The 20,197-nt window shown below is 37.5% G+C and overlaps 1 protein-coding gene across 6 annotated transcripts in view; it reads right to left on the bottom strand.

The window, feature by feature from the left end:
* Window positions 1-20,197, bottom strand: part of pde4d (phosphodiesterase 4D, cAMP-specific) — a 203,704-nt gene that overhangs the window by 20,706 nt on the left and 162,801 nt on the right. The window contains exon 1 of one of the 6 annotated variants that reach the window (XM_008418383.2): window positions 11,583-11,800. The exons of the other annotated variants lie outside the window; for them this stretch is intronic. Coding sequence (XP_008416605.1) covers window positions 11,583-11,647 — 65 coding nt within the window. The 5' untranslated portion in view covers window positions 11,648-11,800. Of the gene's footprint in view, window positions 1-11,582; window positions 11,801-20,197 lie in introns of those variants that run through there. 6 annotated transcript variants of the gene reach the window in all.

Below are 20,197 nucleotides of genomic sequence, written 5' to 3'. Positions count from 1 at the left end.
TATATATATAAAAAGACAAATCATCAAATCATGGTAATGTGGTTTCAAAAGTGGGCTCCTACTCTATTTTCAATCACTTATGCTTGTAATTTATCGCAGCAGGTTTTCTCACTAGTCCTGGAATCTGCTCACACAGAACCACACTCAGCATGCTTTATTACAACCCTCCTCTGTGCCACAGGGAATACCTCAGTCCTGATACTGCTACTGACTCACAGCTAAGAAGTGTTTTTTTTTTTTTTTTACCAGTGACACCACTTCCTATTGGGATGTCATGCTGAGCTCCTTAGTCTCCAAGGTGATTGTGGACCCAAGTGATGACTAATGCATATCTACGGAGACATCTGCCTCATTGCCAAGGCTGGGACGCAATCCTATAATCTGGTCTGGGGAGGATGCTAAGGTCAGTGTGGGATTCCCCTCGACACAACGCGTAATACCCAGGAGGGTGACGTCTCCTTATCTTATCATAATCATCATAGAGATACATAACAAAAGAAAACAAAAGTTTTTATCCAGCATTGGTTCCCTTCTAATACTGTTAGAAAATGAGCAAGCCTGTGCATGTATGACAGCCTAAAATATGCAGAGTGAACAGTTATTGAAATGAAATTTTTTAAAAGTTTGATGGTGTATAGACACGGGTTATATGCTGTTAAAAATCCCACGATATTAAACGTGCCTGTGTAAATAAAAGCATTCATTCAAAGTAAACTGGCTCCTTTCCTTTAACACTAAGATAAAACCTGACTCCTTCAGGTAAAGTTTCAGAATGCCTGCAGGTATGGGAAAACCCTGGCTTGGTTTGTTCACATGATAGAACAAAAGTTGGCAAGTAAGACCCACAAATATGTTGCCTACTTTTTATGCGAAAGTAGAGAATCGAGAGTATGGGTTTAACGTGAAGCTAAGTAAAGCCAATGTATCCACAGATACATTCTGAAATGTATATGTGGATAAGTTCCAACAGTACAACTGATATATTATCTAACAAGAAATAAACTGAGAAATTAAGGAGGTCAAGCAGAGTACAGCAAAGTTGCTCGATTCTACTCATGAGCTTTAAAGGTCTTTTTGTCATGACAAAAAGACCTTTTATCATGACAAAAGACAAAAGACCTCGGCAACATTTCCAAATGTTGCCGACTTTTTACTCAGTGTTTATGTCTTCATTCTGTAGCACATGAATCTGAAGACTGATGTTTGGCCATTTCAGCCACACCAAGCACACCAATCCCTAACAGATGTTAAACGCAGTTTAAAGTGTGAACACAGTCAATGCTGTTCTTGTATCTGATTATATTACTGTCCTCTTTATAATCACCGGAGACCAAAAATTAGCCACAGAATTGTGATTAGTGCAATCTGTAAAATATTTAGCTGTAGTCACATCTTATCAAGCTCCTCGAAAGCCACACTGCAACACAGGACATGCCAAGCATATTTTCCAGAATACTTAAAGGGCTAAATGATCTACCTTCTTCCTGTGATATAACTGATGGCAGAGGCTGACTGAGAGTGAACTTTTGTTGGGGAATAGGATAGTTTGGCTGCCTGCCTGGAACAAAGGACAATTGTATTGTCCTTGCCCTCCTCTCTAAGTTCTTAGACAAAAAAAAAGAGAAAAAAAAGACACAAAAGTGCTGCAGTTGAAGTGACCCTGGTAACTTTTTTTAAAAGTTGCTCTACACACTCTCAAAGAGCACCAATCAGTCTGAACCTCCCTCATATCACCCATCTTCACACTCTTATCAAACCAAGTAATCCTTCTGCTGTCTTTACTGGAAGTGTTGAGAGCCCCGACTCACACCAGTGAAAGATAAGTCATCACTGCTAACACAGGTCAGCTCGTCGTGCAGCTGCTCCGTGTGGTAAGTGCACATGAATGAGTACGTCCTGTATGTGAACAAGGAAAAGATCTCAAACTGAGACAGAGAAAGTGTTGACACAGAGCCTCTAGCATATGTTTAACATCTGATCGCACTCTGACGTCAAAGCCCACGCTCAGTCTCACCTAAACTGCATGTGTGGTTTTACTCTATAGACACACCCTCCATCCCTTCCTCTGGAATAACAAATAAGTCTTGGAGCAAAGTTAGCATAGTATTGCGCCAACATTGACATCATAGTTGGAATACCTGTTTTTTTTTTTTTCTCCCAATAGAGCAAATCAGCAGCCAATAAAGAGAAAAAGAAAGAAAAGAAGGCCAACACTTGTATGGCTACATAGTGGAAATAAACAGAAGACTAAGTGAGTGTCCCTCTTAAAGAGAAATGCTTTTGAACTAGGTCAGCAAATCCAGCATTATTTTTGATAATCTGCAATAAAAATACCATCGGACACTAATATTAAAAATTTGCTTAAAAAAAAACAATACTCAAGCACAGGGTATAGACAATAAATGGATGCAAGGATATCAGGTAGTAAGTGTTTCTGAGATCGCTACCTCTTTAAAAAGTTGTCAGTCATAAATAAATATGTTGCTAAATTTGTTATACACTCTATAAAGTCAAATGCTGTTTGAAACTTCCATGTGTCATTTATAATGCACAATCCTTTTGGTGTCAACATATCAATTATTATCAATTATATATCAATTACCAAAAACGAAAAACAGGAAACCATCCAAATGTCAAAAACAATGTGCTTAGTTATTTCAAAAACATCATAAAACTGTTAAGTAAAATAAAATAAAAGTGTCATGTTTCTGTTGTTGGCTTTAGCATTACAAATGCACGATGAGAGCTGATCGAACTGTAGTTGTCGTAATACACATAGCCAATACCCTCCTTCTTTTGCAATCTACTCAATCAAACTTTTAGTCTACAGAATCCATTAATGGTTCCTGGGAGCTCACCACGCCAAGATATGTGTAGGCTGCTTTTGGCCTGAAAGCTACATTATTTAATACTTCAGAGAGTGGGAAAACTCTAAGACTGTCTTTAACCATGGGAACATTCTCCATCACTTTTAACCCTTCAACCCTCCCCTGGTCTTAAGAAATGGGGTAATTTGGACCCCATAATTTTTTTTCTCTGCCCAAAAAGGTCGCACTGACCCTGTGTGGGCTTTTACAAGTTTTTTTGTGTGTAGTTTTGAGAACTGATGGGCTGACAGGACAGCGCCCCCACTTTCCCGATGTCCGACAGTGACATTTGCCATAGTTAAAGCCTAATTAAAAAAAAAAAAAAAAAAACAATAGCACATAGAAGGTATATTTCACAAAGAAGAAATTGAAATTAATGCACTGACCCCTAAAATATAAGTATCACAGTTCATTCAATCATTTTCATTAGAGGTTTTCTATAACTTATTATTCGAACTATAACGTTAATTTTTTATTTTTTTTTTGGACTCTGCAAAAGACTTATTTTTAAAACAAAAATGACAAACAGTTTCTTTATTGTACTGTAAACATTTTGAATGAAAAGCTTTGTATCCTATGAAATTCTTGCTGCGTTCATCGATCGTTGTTCTACCAAACAGCCTAAATCAGGTACAGGGTTCGATGCGGATGTTTTTTTGTTTGTTTATTTGTTTTATAGGAACACATTTCAAGGTGGAGTTCCCAGAAATGAGCACATCAAAAATGATAAAAATTATTATTAAAAAACAACTACACAACAACAGGGAACAACTACGCATTTCAATGTAGCTCTAATGTGACTCTTCAGCAATAACTAATTTCCCCCCCCCACACCTGAAGTACTAATTTATACTGGCATATAATTTTCCCAAGTCTTTGTACATTCAGTGACTGGTTTTGGTTGACACATTTGCTGATAAATTTCACATTCTTATTCCTTTTCATAGTTTCATCACCCCCTCGCACGCTTGCTCTCAAACACTGAAGTAGTTTATCTCCTTACTTCCAAAATGCTGAGTTTACTCTGAATGATCCACTTAGTTAAAAATGGCAAAAGTCAAATTATTCTGGGACACGACCTACATTTGACAGCCATTCTGCAAATATGGCTCTTAGTGATACCACTACGTCAGAACAGGACTTTGACATCTTTTTGTGTTCTGGTTCAGGAGCAAAGCCTTCTGTAGGAAAAAACCTGCATATTTTACACTTACAGAAACTGCCCATAGAAAACTAAATGACAAAAAAATGAATTTGCTACTTATTGTGGCTTTAACACAGAAACTTTAAGACCAAATTAATATAGAAAGTGATCTGTAATAATGTTCTGTTGGATTTTTTACTTTGTAACTAGAGTCAGGAGTTGACATAATTTGATTTGAGAGTTAAAACTCAGAGTTTGTGAGTCTGTGCCATCTTTAGCCTCTTTCTGAGGTCAACTGGTTCTATTTGACAAACAGAAAAAAAACAAAGCATTTCAGTATTATGTCCCCCAACCAGGCAGGGAATAAAACTCCATGAAATACATACTAATATATATTCATTAATCTTCTTTTTACAGCTTTAACCTCAGAAAGGTTCAAGCTTTCTGAGGTTATGTTAACAGTGAGGAGAGAAATATTTCTCCTCACTGTTTCCCACTAGCCTGCTTCCTTTTGTGTCCATAGCTTTCTAAAATAAAGCAAGAGTCACCTTCCCTCTGTCTGCTTTAGCACACAGCTTGTAAACATTTGGGATTCCAGGATTATAAAATCTTTTTTTATTTATTTTTTATTCGTTTTAAAGCTCTCGGTTGAGTTATATACAAACCTCATATTTTTGCACTTGGTTGCACATTTAAAAGAGACACATAACTATGTTTGTGTTATGTAATGTGACCAACATTGTTCTCATGGCTAAACCCTCAGGTGGAGCAGAATCCTATCTATCCTCATCCTTGCTGATCTGCTTAAAAAGACACACCATCATTAGTTATGTGTAACAGCTCAGAGCTGAGAGTGAATCGGTGAACTAACTATTTTCTGTTTTGGTGTAAGTGGAGAACAAGGAAAGACGAAGAGGTGAGTGAACATTGAAAAATAGACGGAGACAGAAGGAAAGGACATGAGCAAGGTGCTGCACTGCGTCCTGTGGCATGTCCATGACCTACGGTTTTAAAATGGCAGCACAGTGTTTATGTCAGGGTACTGACAGCTATGTGTCCTAGAGGAATGAGGTGCTACGAGATTATCACTATTGCCTTGAGTGAAAATTTTACACAAAGAATACAATTAAAAGATATAACGTTACTGATTACGTTACTATTTACTGAATAACAGAAAAGCAATGATGCTACTGCTGCTAAAATATTATAACATATTGATTAACATATGTTCATATTGTGATATGATTATTTTATTTCAATACAGACACTCAAAGAAAGATTTAGAACCGACTGCTCAACTTCGTCGTTTTAAAGCAACACTCAAGTAGAATATCACAAATTTCTGTTGCTGTGTTCTTCTTAAAATTACACCAATTATGACAAGCTGATATTAACTTAATTATTGTTATTATTAATTATGTAGTTGTGCTATCTGCTCATGTAACTGGCCTCAGGTTGACTACCGAATATTTAGTCCTCAAATACAGATACAGGTAGTGAGGGTAAAATATTTCAGGTTAATAATCAGTGTAAACAAATACTTACAACAAATCAAGTAATAGCAAGCTCTATATCTACCAAGATTTAGAAAATGAATATTTTGGCTCTGGAAACCATCCGCTTAAAATGTCACTGTCCAATCAGTTGAATGCATTAAAGCTTGTTCCAAAAATTCCCTTAAAATATTATTTTTACTGTTATTATTATGATATAAGTATCTTGTACGGAAGGTACAAGATGTTGTATGTTACAGGAAGGTGTTCTTAAGTGATAAAAGTTGGAGTGTTTTTTTTATGTTGCTTTTAGCAAATAGCAGTGACTGTAACACTGTCGCAGGTCAAAGCAGATTGGCTGTACGTTAAAGGCAAGCCATCCCTACAACCTGCAACATATTATTATTCATGTCAGGGCAAATCCTTTTCTTCTTTTACCATCTTGTTTGAAAAGACTGGGGGAGGAGGTAAAGAATTTGTGACAAGGCCATCAACCACAACGCAGACCGGACCAAGCAGATAAGGACTGACCATTCACTGATAACTACAACGCCTGTTTCCTCTATCTGCACTGCCCACCCACACAAACACACGCACCCACACGCATACACACACACATGTATTCACAGAAGTAAAAAAAAAAAAGTCAAGGCAGATATATGTTGATTTGCCAACACCCAACAGGAAGCAATAGCCAAATTTGTCTTTGGCTCAAAAATTAGGAGATAAATCTAAGACATTTTTTTTCCAAATGAGAGGAACTTCCTGTACAGCACAAACCATAGGAAATTCATACATCGCTTTTATACATACGACTTGGCATTTCAGTCCTTTGTACTTCAAGTTTTGTATATAAAACTAGTTTTGTAATTAACAAAACCATGAGTTATTTTTAATTATCTTCATTCCTCAACTTTTTTGTGATTTCATTTAAGTTTCACTATACTTTCAAAAATGAGATGGATGTAGACTGTATGCTTTATAATAAAACCAACTGACACACTGACCAAAAATGTATATAACAGTGTCATAATTGATTATGACAGTTCTTCAATAAATTTAATAGTTATTTTTTTGCTACATGATTTAGAGACTGTGTTGATTCTTGACAGACAGTTTTGTGTCAAACACTAGTTTACACAGAATTTCAACAACAAAATATAGAATTTTTGTATCTCGTAAGAAATGTTTATCATATCAAATATTATACATGATTTCATGTACTGAAATAAAAAATAACCATAATAACCAATTCTATATTATTTTAAAGACTGTAACAAGGTGGCCTTTTGCGGTTGGATTTTACAGTGAGGAAGACTACTTGAGGCAGGGTTGGGTGGAAACAGCAGTGGGTTTATTCTTCTCACAGCATCAACACACACACACACACACACACATTTCACAGGTGAAACTGCAGGCTTAAATAGTCTCAGCTATGACAGACCCAACCACCTCCAATTAACAGGGGGATCTCACTTAACCAATCTCCACCTATTTAAATAAAATACATTTTACTAAATATAAACATTTAAATGTACTTTTTATAAATATTTTATATTTTATCTTACACCAAATGAAACACCACAAAAAACCCATAAACAATCCCCCCCGCCCCACTTTTCAATGGCCTCTCCCGGAACCTATAAATGGTGTCTGGACCCCCGGGGTAGTATTTGTCCAAACACCATGGAGAGGACACAGAAAAGACAGGTGAGTCACTCAATATCAGCACTCCACACCTAACAGATTATGCACAAACATTTGCTCAGTTTAACCCACCAGTAGCTCATTGCTCTGAGTAACAATTATCCTCCCTTCACAGGCAACCACCTCACTTGTCAATGAGGAGCAGCTGTGCAGAGCCCAGAACAAAAGGCTACATGCCAATTACTGAAATACTCAATAAAAACAATTAAAACTTCTCGTGTGCAAATTATTTATGTGCAAATCTCTGCTTAAAGTGCAGTGCTAAATAAAGTGCTTGTTAATAAAGTGCAAAAAGTGCTTTTAAAGTGCTATTCAGTGACTTAGGTAAAAACAGTTCCAGTAATGAAGCTCTCCATTACAAAGACTGCAGCTGTTTTGTTGCATGGCATTATTATAACAAACATGAAATTCAATTTCTGTTTTTTTTATATATATATACATTTCTAGGTGACCTTCTGCTGGTAGATCTTATTGAACATAAAAACAAATTTTCTTACACTAGACATACTAGAAAATGTAAAAAATTACTTTAAATGGTTAACGAGTACAAAATGTTATTTCTGGCATGAAATGGTGAGCACTCAATTAAGGCATTTCAACTGTGTTCGGTCTCTGAAAAATTCCTTATCTCAATATCCTCAAGAACAAGTAGAACCTAAATACAAAACATTCAAACTGTGAAGATATCTAAAAAAAAAAACATCTTTTGCTCTGAGTCTTCTCGCCAATGTCTTGTCAAATTAAAAAGTTCTTGAGAACTTTGTACTTTTGTATATTTAGAATACTACTTCAAGCTGAGGAATGGCTAACTTTTCATAAACATTCAGCAGCTGAAACTCATTCATGCAAATCTTACTGAAAAAAATCATCTTAAAACAGAAACAATTTTGCCATAATTCTTGGACAATTGGTAGGAATTTATACTGCGTGGGGGACGAGTACTACCCAGTTGACCTTTTGTACATAGCAGGATGCAATCAAATCAATTATTAATGGCAGTGTTTCATTCCCTGGTTTGCTTTCCCCCTTTTTCCTTCAGACTCTGTGAGATATAAATACTATGAATCGTTGTCTTCAGTCATAACACTGCTCTAGCACCTACTGCCACAGCTGTAACACTGAGAAAAGTTTGTCAATCATGAGACACATAAAGAGGTCACCATGGCAATGCGCCATCATCTTGGTCCGTATGGGTAAAAGCATAGCGAGCAACTTCAGCTCCAATACACACGGGAGGTCCACTTAGCTGTGAACCTATTTTCCTTTCTATTCATCATCTTAAGAGTGGGCTACTTAAATGCTAATTTTAGAAGAAATATTAAATAATCTACACACCGTCAGGCCTTATGAAAGGCCTGACCTGATGTTCAGTCATTGCCAGAAATTGTCAAAACTGTTAAAACAAATCGCTAGAATAAAATTAATGCAACAGTTTGCAAACATTTTTTGGGGACTAGGCTTTAAACAACATTTCTGAGTTGAATGAAGTTGAAATGACTGGTAACTTTTTAGATAATTTTACTCAACTTATTTAATTTAGTTAACTATTTTGTGCTATATTGTCTCTATCATAAGTCACTTCTCCTCGGTCCTCCTTGGTTGCATCCTGACCAGCATTCATCTTTTTTCTCTCAATTTTTTTCTGTATTAATCCACATATTAAGAAGAAAGAGAACCCTAAATAATTAAATTGGCTACATCATAAACAGTGACTGAAAGAGTAATAAAATTTGAAATATATTTTACAAAGATTGGTCATGTTTGAGACCTTTTCTCTCAGAGCCTCAGTTAAGATGTGCGGATCACAACTTCAGCCTAGCTCTGTTGACTTTAGAGCTTTTTGCTCCAGCACAGAAAGTTTCTAAACCACTGAGGGGCAATTTTGATACTGACCTACATTACTTTTAACTGAAGGAGCTATTTTAATAAGGAGAAAATCAAATTATAGAAAACCGTCATTCACAGGACGCAACTCAAGACAAATGAGAATAACTAACATTTGACTTAACCAACATCTTTGAATTCTTGCAAAACATGTTTTTTTTGTGTTTGCTACTAATTTAAAATGTTGAACTTTACATTCAAATATGTTCTTCATTAACTTTATATTGGCAATAATTTAACAAATGCCAATATTTATTACACCTTAAAATTTCTTATTACAGTGTAACGTTGGCTTGAAAAAAGTCAGATGCAAACACTGGCATTAAAATGTACACTTTTTCCATCTTTTCTTGATTATTTCTCCCAATTTACATCTTCTAATGATTGATCTATGTTTATTCCGCAAACACAATGATGGACACCAACAGTCTGTAATTATAAAACTAGTTGAGACAAACAGGTCTGTCTGGATTTCTTTATGCTGAATTTTGTTATTGTCTTAGATAGCTATGGACAGCCTCACACAGCTGCTCATGTGAGTTTGAGCAAAAAAAGAAAAACTGTTAACCTGAAGATATCTAATCAGGCATGTAATTGCATAATAAAAGCTACTGTGATACAACACACTTAAGTTTTTACTGGACTTAAGCACATACATTTGGATCTGCTTCATAATACTGCCCATCAGAGATGTATTTTTCATCTTAAAAACACTCAGATATCTGTTATGAAAGAAAAAAGGCAATGTTAGAATTAAATGAAAGAAGCCTCCACAAAACAGTAAATGGCATAAAGGAGGGCAGGACAGATGGAGTAGGCGGCATGCCTTGTCCAGCTGAGTATTGCTTTTGGTAGACATTCAAAAAGATGGCTCATACAAACCAAACACTGCCAGATTCTCAGCTTTTAATGAGAACGAGAAAAAAAAAGAGACATTTTGCAGTCAGCTCTTTTACTAAAACCAGTTTTATAACCACTCACTTTACTGTAGGTACAGTAATATGTCACACCTGCAGAAGCGCTATAATGGCGTGAGACCTGGTTACTATGTCTTCATTTTACAAAAGCTGAGTAGGTTGCAGAGCAGACTGGTAAACTGACACAAGACTATAAGACTCTACCAGGCTTAAACACACGTCTCTTGTAAAAACCCCACAACTTCATGAGCATTGTATTATGAGTATTTTAATTGAGTGCAAACCGCAGTTGTACTCAGTTACCATCCTCCTGAAAGAGAGTAATGTAAAATATGTCAATGCTCACCTTCATTGTTGGAGCTGCAATTCATTTTTTTTTTACTGACAAGCAAGAACAAGTTGGAACAGGAGGGAATAGGAGACAGGAGGGGAAGGGCAAGGCGAGTTCTGCCCCTGGGGATGCATTCAGCATCCTGAATTCAACTACAGATAAATTTAGCTTTTCAGTAGATATGCAAAAACTGTCTGTAGTCTGGAATCAGAGGGTTTTCAACTTCACCGAACCCAAGCTATGACGGGCTGGTTGGAAAGTCTACATTTGTATTTTGATTTTATTTTCAGTGAATTAACACCTGTATACTAGCAGCAGTGCAAGCAATGACACTACAATGGGGAGAATACCAAGAGCAAGCTATTTAAAGCATCTGTAAGGTGTACAACAAATAGGCCAGATGAAGAACAGAGATGAAAGACATTTAAAAAGAAGTATAGATATGCCTATAAATTTGTTCAGGTTTTCAGACACCAAGACTTTCAACAGAAAACAATAAGATTTAATGAAGTGGAGAACAGTTGTAATTTTAGCGTTTTTGTTTCCATGCATCACGCATCAAGGCGGATTTGTAAATCCTTTCATAACTGGAAAGTTTTAAAGATGAAAATGTACATTGCTTTGGAAATACACAGAGGTTGCTGTGTCAGTAATGGCAGCTGAGTTAGCATTACTGAATAGCAATAAAATAAAATGCTGGAGTTTCAAATGTCATCTCAATAACTGTTTTGTCTTTGTTTCAAAACAATAAAATACTTTTGCTGCTCTTGTGCTTCTAACATAAAGCTCTGCCTCTAAAGCAAAAACAATGACCACTAACAGAACGAATACCAGGAAAAATATTCTGACTTAACTAAAAGTTCTTTTAAAAGAGAAATTGGAATTAGCTAAAATTGTATGTGATTTGTTAAGTCTTTACAGAAAACAGAGATCAGATGTCAGCCACACTTTGACTGGAGCATCTCTATTTTTCTCAACCTATTTTGCTTCACCTGCTGATATGAGTAAGAAACGCTTCAAAGCAAGTGTATGGTGATGTCAAAGGCAAACCCATCCTCTGACAGAAGAATGAGTAGTGCCTTGCACAGAAAAAAGCACAAACACTAGTGTGACGTAAACAGGAGCAGGATGACAGCATTTAGACCTGAACTGAAAAGAATGTGAATAAAAGTAACTACAAAAAAAAAAAAGAAAAAAAAGAAAAATAGAGTTAGAAGATAAAGTTTCTCATCAATTTACCATATCCCCTCTGTGTTCTTCAAAGAGCTGGTGGAGCGAGACCGAGGCTTAAGAATGATACTCATCTTCTGATTTTTCCTTCCACATCCACACAGACGACATGTGTAAACTCCCTGTGTGCACAAAGTCGCAGACACCTTCTCCAGCAAGCCACCGGGGTCCCACTGACCGGCCGCCGCTGGTCTGAGGCGATCTGGACGGAGCGTCCTTCCCCCAGCTTAGCAGAGTGGTCCAGACCAAACAGTTCTCCACACTGCTGCTCCTCCTGAAGCTCCGGTGGTTCGGCAGCAGGTCGGTTTGTTACCCGGCTCTCCCTCTCACTCACTTGCACTTATCTATCATGCCAGAGCAGCATGTGATCTTCCTCTTTCCTAATCCAGTCATGCACTCACTCACACTGCTGCTCTCCTTCCTCACTCTGCGCCTCCCTTTCAAGTCCATGTGCTTACTTTTTTCCCTGCACCGAAGGGCTGAAATAAGATTCCAGTTTCTCAGGACGTACGTGACGGTCTTCCTGTCCCTCCGTTTCCCTTGGGCTGCTGCCTGAGAATGACTGAGTGGGGAGGGGTGGTTTGGTAGTAGTAATTGTCTGAAGGGCGGGCCTTCTTTTATCCGTGAGCAGTCTTAACAATCATCTCATGCGTCAGTCACTCGGCAACTGCTGTAACCTAAAACCAAGCGCCAAGCATTCCAACGTTCTTTAGACTCTTGGCAAAGATAGCATAACAGAAGCAGTGAATTACATTACAATAGGACAAGTGTCCTTTATTCCCCCTTTTTTTGGTAGAGTAACAACTGTGTGCGGCATAGTGATCTCGGCTAGCAGAAGCAAACTAAGGATTAACCACAGGAGGAAAAGACAATATGAAACAATAAAATAGTTGTTGATGGTGAGAAATGATCAGCCATTTAGAAGTAAAACAAGAACACAAAATCCCCCATCTTTAAATTGTTTTAACACGTATTTTCTTCAGGGCTAAACATGTCTCAGTGCAAACCATCAAATGTTTGAGGCAGAACACCCATTTTCTGCTGAGATAGGCCTCTTAGAAAAGGCAACAAAGAGTCTAGCACAATTTTTGAGGCCATTTGTGCTTCACATTTTCAAGTGTGCAGGCAGGAAAACTCATAAATCAACCTACTCATCTCCTTCAAGATTCAGTTATTTATTTTGTTTTAAATTAGGGTAAGAAAGTACATTTTAGGACTATTTCATAATCTTCAACCAAAGCTGTTTGTTAAAGTCTGGAAATTTGGCTAATCTTAAGAGCAGGCTTGGGTTCTGTTTTTTTTCATGTATTCTTGGAGGGCTTGTCCCATCATTTGTAATGTTGGTCGTCACCCGTGATGCATTTTTGACAGCCAACAATTTTAAAGCAATTTTCCATATTCAGCCCTAGTCTACTTTGAGGATATGTGGTTACAGGACTCCAAGAAATCATGTCTACCAAACACAGGTGACTCAGGAAAGAATTACACCGGGAAAGAAATTTAACAAGTATTGCCAGACTGTACAGCCTCTCCAAACGTGTAGTTAAAAGCCAGTAGACTTCCATTACTACACATCCATACATACATCACTTTTTTATACAGCACAATCCTGTTCGGATTAAGAACCAGGATTAACTAAACTGGTGACTATCCCAAGAGACATTAGCCAATCTTCACATGTTCATCACAAGGCAATCCAAACTGACTGGCATCATAATGGCCAATTTGAGCAACAAAACTCAATGTCACTGAAGGAAACCCATGCATGCAAGAGAAAGTCCATGCAAACAGGCCTAATGTATTTAGTTTGCACAGTAAAAATGTCTAAATGTTACCCACTCAAGATGATATAAAGTCAGTTGCACAAGCTAATGTATTGCTTACAGTGCACCATACCTAACTGATATAGATTAGACATTGGTGAAAAGGGGGAAACTAATCCCATCACCACAGATTGTAAACACCACGTGCTCAGAGAAATTACTGGAGAACTCTGGAGAACTGTTGACTGGTGGAAATTGAGTTTAAATGGTACACTATTCCTTTATAGCACAACCAAAAGAACCTAAATGGAATCACAAAAGATCACCCACTTTTTTTTTCTTTTTTTACTTTTGTATTACCTGTTATTCCTTCTTAGGTTAATGTTTAATTATACATCAGATGATGACATAAACATTTCAGACTGCTTTAATAAAGTGAGCCTGATTCTGTTGAGGCAGCAGCTCAGTTCTGCACAAATGACCTGGTTTTTGTTTCATGCAGTGGGCTTACTGTATGAAATACAAAATAAAAAAATATGCAAATCTGCTTGTTTTAAAGTAAATATTTGGAGTTTAATTGATATTTCAGGATCTGGGTTCTGTTTTTACTAGATATGTATTTTACTACTTCTTCTTTGGCCATTCAAAAGACATCCAGAACTTCAGGCACTAAAAGCCCATGTGTAAGGGGCGCCTACTAAAAAGTAAGTTATACAAGCAGTCGTAATGCTTACGGTGCAGTAAGGCAGACTGATGCAGTTTAGAAATTGGTGACAAGGGGGAAACTAATCCTATTACCAGTCTGCAAATTCCATGTGCTCAAAGAAATGACAACTGTGAAGAACTAATCTCTGGTATAAACTGAGCAAAATGGCAGCCTGTTGTTTTACAGTGAATTAAAGAAACCTAATGAAATTTCCACTATTACATGGACATTGCAAATACTGTGGAGTTTCTGACTACGGATCACAGTCAGAAGCATAGTTGGTATTGATAAAACAGGTCCACGAAGCAAAAAACACAACTTCAGAAACTCAGGTTTATCTTTCTTCAGACTGGAAATAAATATGTTAATATGTCTGAATGAGCAGTTTAGCAGTTTTCTGAAAAAGCAACAGCGCATTACTAAGATTAAACAAGTACCTTTAAATACAGCTCAGAAACAGGGGTCTAAAATCCTAGTAGCACAATTCTAAATTGAACATGTAATCTGCATTGAATGTGAAGCAATGCAGTAAAAACAACACTTCAAAATTTTCAACACAGGGACATTCACATAAAGCGTATTTTAACATTGAAGCTGCTTTACTGCCACCTGCTGGATGCAGGGTTGTAAGGCGTATCAATGCTTTGTACATGCCAAAATGTAATATTGTCTCTAGAAATGATGAATTCACCATAAAATACCTCATGACGTAAAAAAATAAAAACATTTTTACATTTGATGCGGCTATGAGCAATAAACACCTTAGCCATTAGCCATTAATTGTTCTTCATCTCATTTCAAGTGCTTGTGAACACAAGATTTGACTTTCCCTCCTCTATGTTTCCTTCAGATCAGTTATGAAATATTTTTGCTGTAGCTTTTAGGCCATGCAAAGATAATCTCTTATTCCATTAGGTGGTGTCCAGAAACCTGAAAATATTTATATTTTTTGCATTTTAAAATGACCTGTCTTAAATTCTTATCAATTCTGAAATGTTAAATCCAAAAGAAACACATAACATCAAGTATAACACATCATTTTTAAATCATGCTCACTAAACTTTACTATATGTACAACTTTTCAACAGAAAATCTGAAAATCTTTAGGTACATTATAAGCTAATTATAGTGTAGAGATAGTTTAACAAAATCTAATAAGTAAAATCTAATGAGCTTAGAGACAACAGTTTTTTTTCTTGTTAAAACATAAATACAATACTGCCACCTACTGTTCCAATTAGTTATTGCTATAAACCTAGAGACATGGGCTATGTTAACAGAGTAATTGAGAAAGTTATAGATTTTTTTTTTCTCCTCCAAGAGCCAGACACACACATATCCATTAAAGGTTGAAATAAATAGCACTTAGAAAGGGGACAGCACAGATGGTTGGTAAACATTATCGACCAGGTTACATCCATATTTGTATGTATGGAACCGCCTGCCAATAAAGCTGCATCCAAATACCATGCGGGTGCGTATACTGGTGATTATTCATGTCAGACACAGAAAACAGGCAAGAAGGAACATCGAATGACAGTCACTTACTGGGACCGTGGACAACATGTTAGAGAAATGATGAAGGAAAAACAGGCGTAATGAGCTCCTAAAATGTATCTTTGAGCTTTAATGGACACAGAGTGGTCTGATAATTAGCCTGGCCTCTGCTCATTAGTGAACACATGGTCACTTGATGGAACCTGCTTATCTCTCAATTATTATATATTTGGCTGTGCTTTATCAAAAGCTTGGAGAATACTTTGTTTTCCTCACAAAGCACTAAGGAACACAAACACAACCCTGGACAAAATGACCTACACTTCAGGCCAACACTATGAGTTTTATAAAGCAAACAGCAAAGCTGCAGAGCTGCAGCCACCAAGCAACGGCCGTTTACACAACTCTCCGCTCCAGTTCTGTGTTGTCCAGGTAGAACTATTTATCATATTTTCTGATAAGACAGAGCACACATAAATACACACACTGTGCACATAAATACCAGTAATACAAACACAAAAATCCGTTTTGGGCACAGTGTGAACTGAAAGAATACAAGCACAAAGCGATAAAGAGTGAGTTCTTCGATTCTCATTCCTCTTTTATTTTAATTTTACCAAATCTCAACTTGTCACATGCAACCAAAAGCCCAAATCCAACTATACTGCACATACAAAGCTAGTTATTTGAAGACTGTTACAGGACCTTATAGGAAATAGCTTAACAGCATATAGAAATCAGATTAAAGTCTGTTTACTGACACACCTTCCTGCAAATAGTTTCGGTGAGGAGCCATACCCTCTCCTAGCACGAGGTTTGATGTCGATGGGCTTGTTCGTGGCATAGGGCGAACCATTGGAGCAGGCATGGCGGTACCGAGCTATCTTCTCCAATGACAGATAATCCGAGTTTACAGGCAAACTCATGTTTTTCTTAAATGAGCTATATCGCACATGCACTTGTGTGCAGGCTCAGAGAAAAGAGGAAGAATAGATGGAGTGAGAAGGCTGATAAAGCCACCTAACTAGATAGGAGGGAGGTGTGTGTGTGTGAGGACAGGAGGAGAAGAGAGGGATCAGAATGGGTGTGACTTGAAACAGAAAAAAAGGAGAAATATGGAGAGTGAGAGAGAAAGATGCAGACAAGGGAGGAGCAAAGTGCAGAGGCGAAACAAACTAATTTAGATTTCCTCTCACACAGCCACTAAGAGTCAGTATTGACAAAGAAATCACATTCAGTGGTGTACTATAGATTTGGTACAAAGTTAACATATTCGGTGGAATCTTCTGCTTACAAGGCTTTATTAGTATAATTGTTACAGGGGTATGAAAATAAAATTAATTACACAAAAAAAAAGGTCTTGAAAGCCCTGATTTTTGGGTGACCCCCAAAATCACCCCTTTTTAACTAATTTAAGCACCTTCAGCTGGTATGCCTGAGGATGTCCCAGAGTGATCAGAGTGCTCTAGGATGCATGCAGCTGTTTTAGCGCCAGCACTTCTACAAATGTCACAGTCAAATACACTGTTAGTGTGCTATCTTAAAATGTTCCTACACCTTTCCCTCACTTATAAGAAAGACAAATTTGGCTGTTTGGAAATGACAGAAAGCAGCTGACTCCAGGTTTACTCAAACAAATAGTCTGAATAAGTAACCCGCTTACATCCACTGGTTATACTTGTGTTACTTTATATTAACAAAAACAGAACTTCAAAAAGGTGCAATATGAGCAAACAGCATTTAAAAATAATTCTAATTTTAAAAGGTCTTAAATAATATTCTTGCTTAAGATTTCTGAGTAAAAATCAAAATAAAACTGTACTAGGAAATCTTGGATGGAAGGTAAATATTGCTTTTCTACTTTAAAAAAATGCAATTAGATCATGTTATATATTTACGTTTTAGAAGTTTATTGGACTGTAAGAATTTAATGCAAATTTTTAAATTAAAGATTGAGTAAAACAGCAATGGGTGCAAATCAAAAGACTTGAAACGGCTTCCACAATCATAAAAAATCATAACATACTTTCATAAATCTTCTTTTTTGTTTAATATTGTATTCCTTAGACAAACTGAGAAACCTAAGGTATTTTTTATCTAAAGTTCTGTGAATTAAATCTTCTAATGGCAATTTAGTCTTTATGTCTGATTTGTTCCTTTTGAAGATTTTAAATAATTTCTCTAGAATCTTAAATAGGAGGTAATTAGCTTTTTCAGAGTCCATATAGATGATTCATTTCTTCACAATATTTAATAAAAACCTGCACCAAAACCATTTTAAATTCCTGATTTATGATGAGGGTTAAAACATATCTAAGAATCAAGAAAACAAGTCAGCTTTTACATACATGAAGTGAAGCCAGTAATAGCTTTTTTGTACCTTCAGGGGGCAATATAGCTCCATTAAAGATATCAGGATCATTTGGTTTGACATCAGAGCGTTTCAGATTTAGATCACACGCTTAAATTTTTATTAGGAAAATGTGTAGCATAAAATTAGTCAAATTAAGAAGTATAAGTAATAATACATGATCAGGAGGAAGATTTTTTTCTCCACGTAATATCAGAACTACTTCATGGCAATGGTCTTATTTGTCAGTTGCATCCATCCGTCCATCCTAAACTGATAGATCCTGAAGAGTTTCATCCTAAGCTGCCAGCAGGTGGCAATCGTTTCCATAGAGAAAACTCAGGTGTAGGTGAGCAACAGCCCAAACCAGGAGCAGCACAGCTGCACAAACACGCAGAGCAGCAAATCTCCTTGGAGCTCCAGCTCCTCCTCAGCTCTGACAGAAGCAGCCAGCATGTGACAACAACTCCTGCGTGGACAGGGAAGGCTGTCAAAGTCAAAGATACTCAGACAGATGATGACAACCCTCTCCATACTTCCTGAACATCTGAACACATCAGCTCACCGCACACACATAAAGGCGCACGAGTTGGTAAGAGAAAAAAGCCTCGCCGCAGCGTGTTAAATGCACACAAACACACAGACTGGGACACACGCCTATGTTTGCCCTGCTGCCGAGTCGGCCACACACTGGTGGTTGTACTGACGTGCCGAGACGCAGTGCCAGGCGACTGTCGTCACTCAGACTCCCCGAGGGTTAAAGCCATGAAAGCAGAACGACTGGATTTGAAAACCGAAACCTTTTCACACCAGCTGAGCAGCTCGGACGAAAGGTTACGCACCAACTTTTCAAATTACATGAGTGATAGATGTGTGCAGGATTTTAAATTCTTAATTTTGAAAACACCACATTGAACTATTTGAAAGAGGTAAAGTAACTACTGCTTAAGGGCGTGGAGCCCTTGGCAACTCTGCAGGCACTGCGAGAAGCCTGAATATGATTACAGTGATTGCATGTTTGTCTGTTGAGTATGTAAATAAGCCAATGTGATGTGATTAAAGAGGGGGAACAATAGAAAGCTAATTGAAATTCAAGGGAACCTGCATTTACTTAAAATAGGAACTGCTCTCATTTAAAGTTTTGGCACTTTAAAATGGACTGCTAATATGTATGTCAAGGAGCAATTCCTTGGATAGAGTCACGCTCTGTGCCCGTCTTCATAGTCCCTCTGCTGGATTCATGTTTATAATGTGGTTGCTATGGCAGAATTCAAAAGGGACAGGTAGGAAGTTACAACCAATGAGCCCTCAGTTGCTAAGGACACGGGGGAAGATTGTGTTATGAGAGATTGAGAATGACAGGGTCAAGGATGGAACAACTGAAGTTATACAATCAGGGGTGACTGTGGAGGGAAATTTGTTTATGGTAATGCAAAGCATTGTGCGGGTAGGACATTAGTTTTGGCCAAAAAAATTTGTTATTAGCAACATTCATTTAATACTGCACAGAGTCCATGACTTACCTGAACTCTATTTATACATCCCGCTGACTCAAAGGCCACAGAGCGGATTTAAGCTGTTCGTCTCATAGACTCAGCCGAGCACAAAGAAGAATAGAAAGCACCTTTACTGCAGAATGAGAAGTGTAGAGAAGTGCGGAGAGCTGAATATCAAACCAACAAAAGCTCTTAGTCATGGCGCACATGTGTGTTCTTGGAGTGCTTACACATTTTGTTGCAATTGCTGAGAATACGGCAATACAAAGAGAAAGAGACACAGAGAAAGAGAATGACAGAGAGAGTGAGAGCGAGAGTAGAAGAGAGCGAGTGTCGTGATGAGTTAAAGCTGAAGAGATGCTGGACTGAATGAATTAGAAAAGCATGTAGTGTGACCGGCATGAAGAAATCAGTGTTACAAGCACAAAACCACTTGTGTCAGGATAGACCTCAGAGTCAGATCCACGGGAGAAATAACAAAACCGGCTTGACGATTTTATTTTTTGATAATCCAGCATTATGTGCGATCATTATTCACAAACAAAACCCAAAGGGCTGCAATTTATAGTCACTCTAGCGAGGCACCTCAGTACAGAATGTACTCAAAAGGAAATGTTCTGGAATACAAAGGCAAATCCCCCCCACAGACTTGAGGATTTGTGTCCCCAGGTTCAAAACGGCGTCCAGGGGCCAAAAGAAATACATCTCTCCTGGCTGGCGGGTAACTGCTGTTAATGTGTAAGCAGCAGGGTGTTGATATCCCACAGCCACTAACATTTAAACAGTGGTGCAACCAACAGAAGTCACACACA

Source organism: Poecilia reticulata, linkage group LG9, assembly GCF_000633615.1.
Source record: "Poecilia reticulata strain Guanapo linkage group LG9, Guppy_female_1.0+MT, whole genome shotgun sequence".
NCBI lineage: Eukaryota > Metazoa > Chordata > Actinopteri > Cyprinodontiformes > Poeciliidae > Poecilia > Poecilia reticulata.
This window is presented reverse-complemented; position numbering and strand designations above follow the sequence as displayed.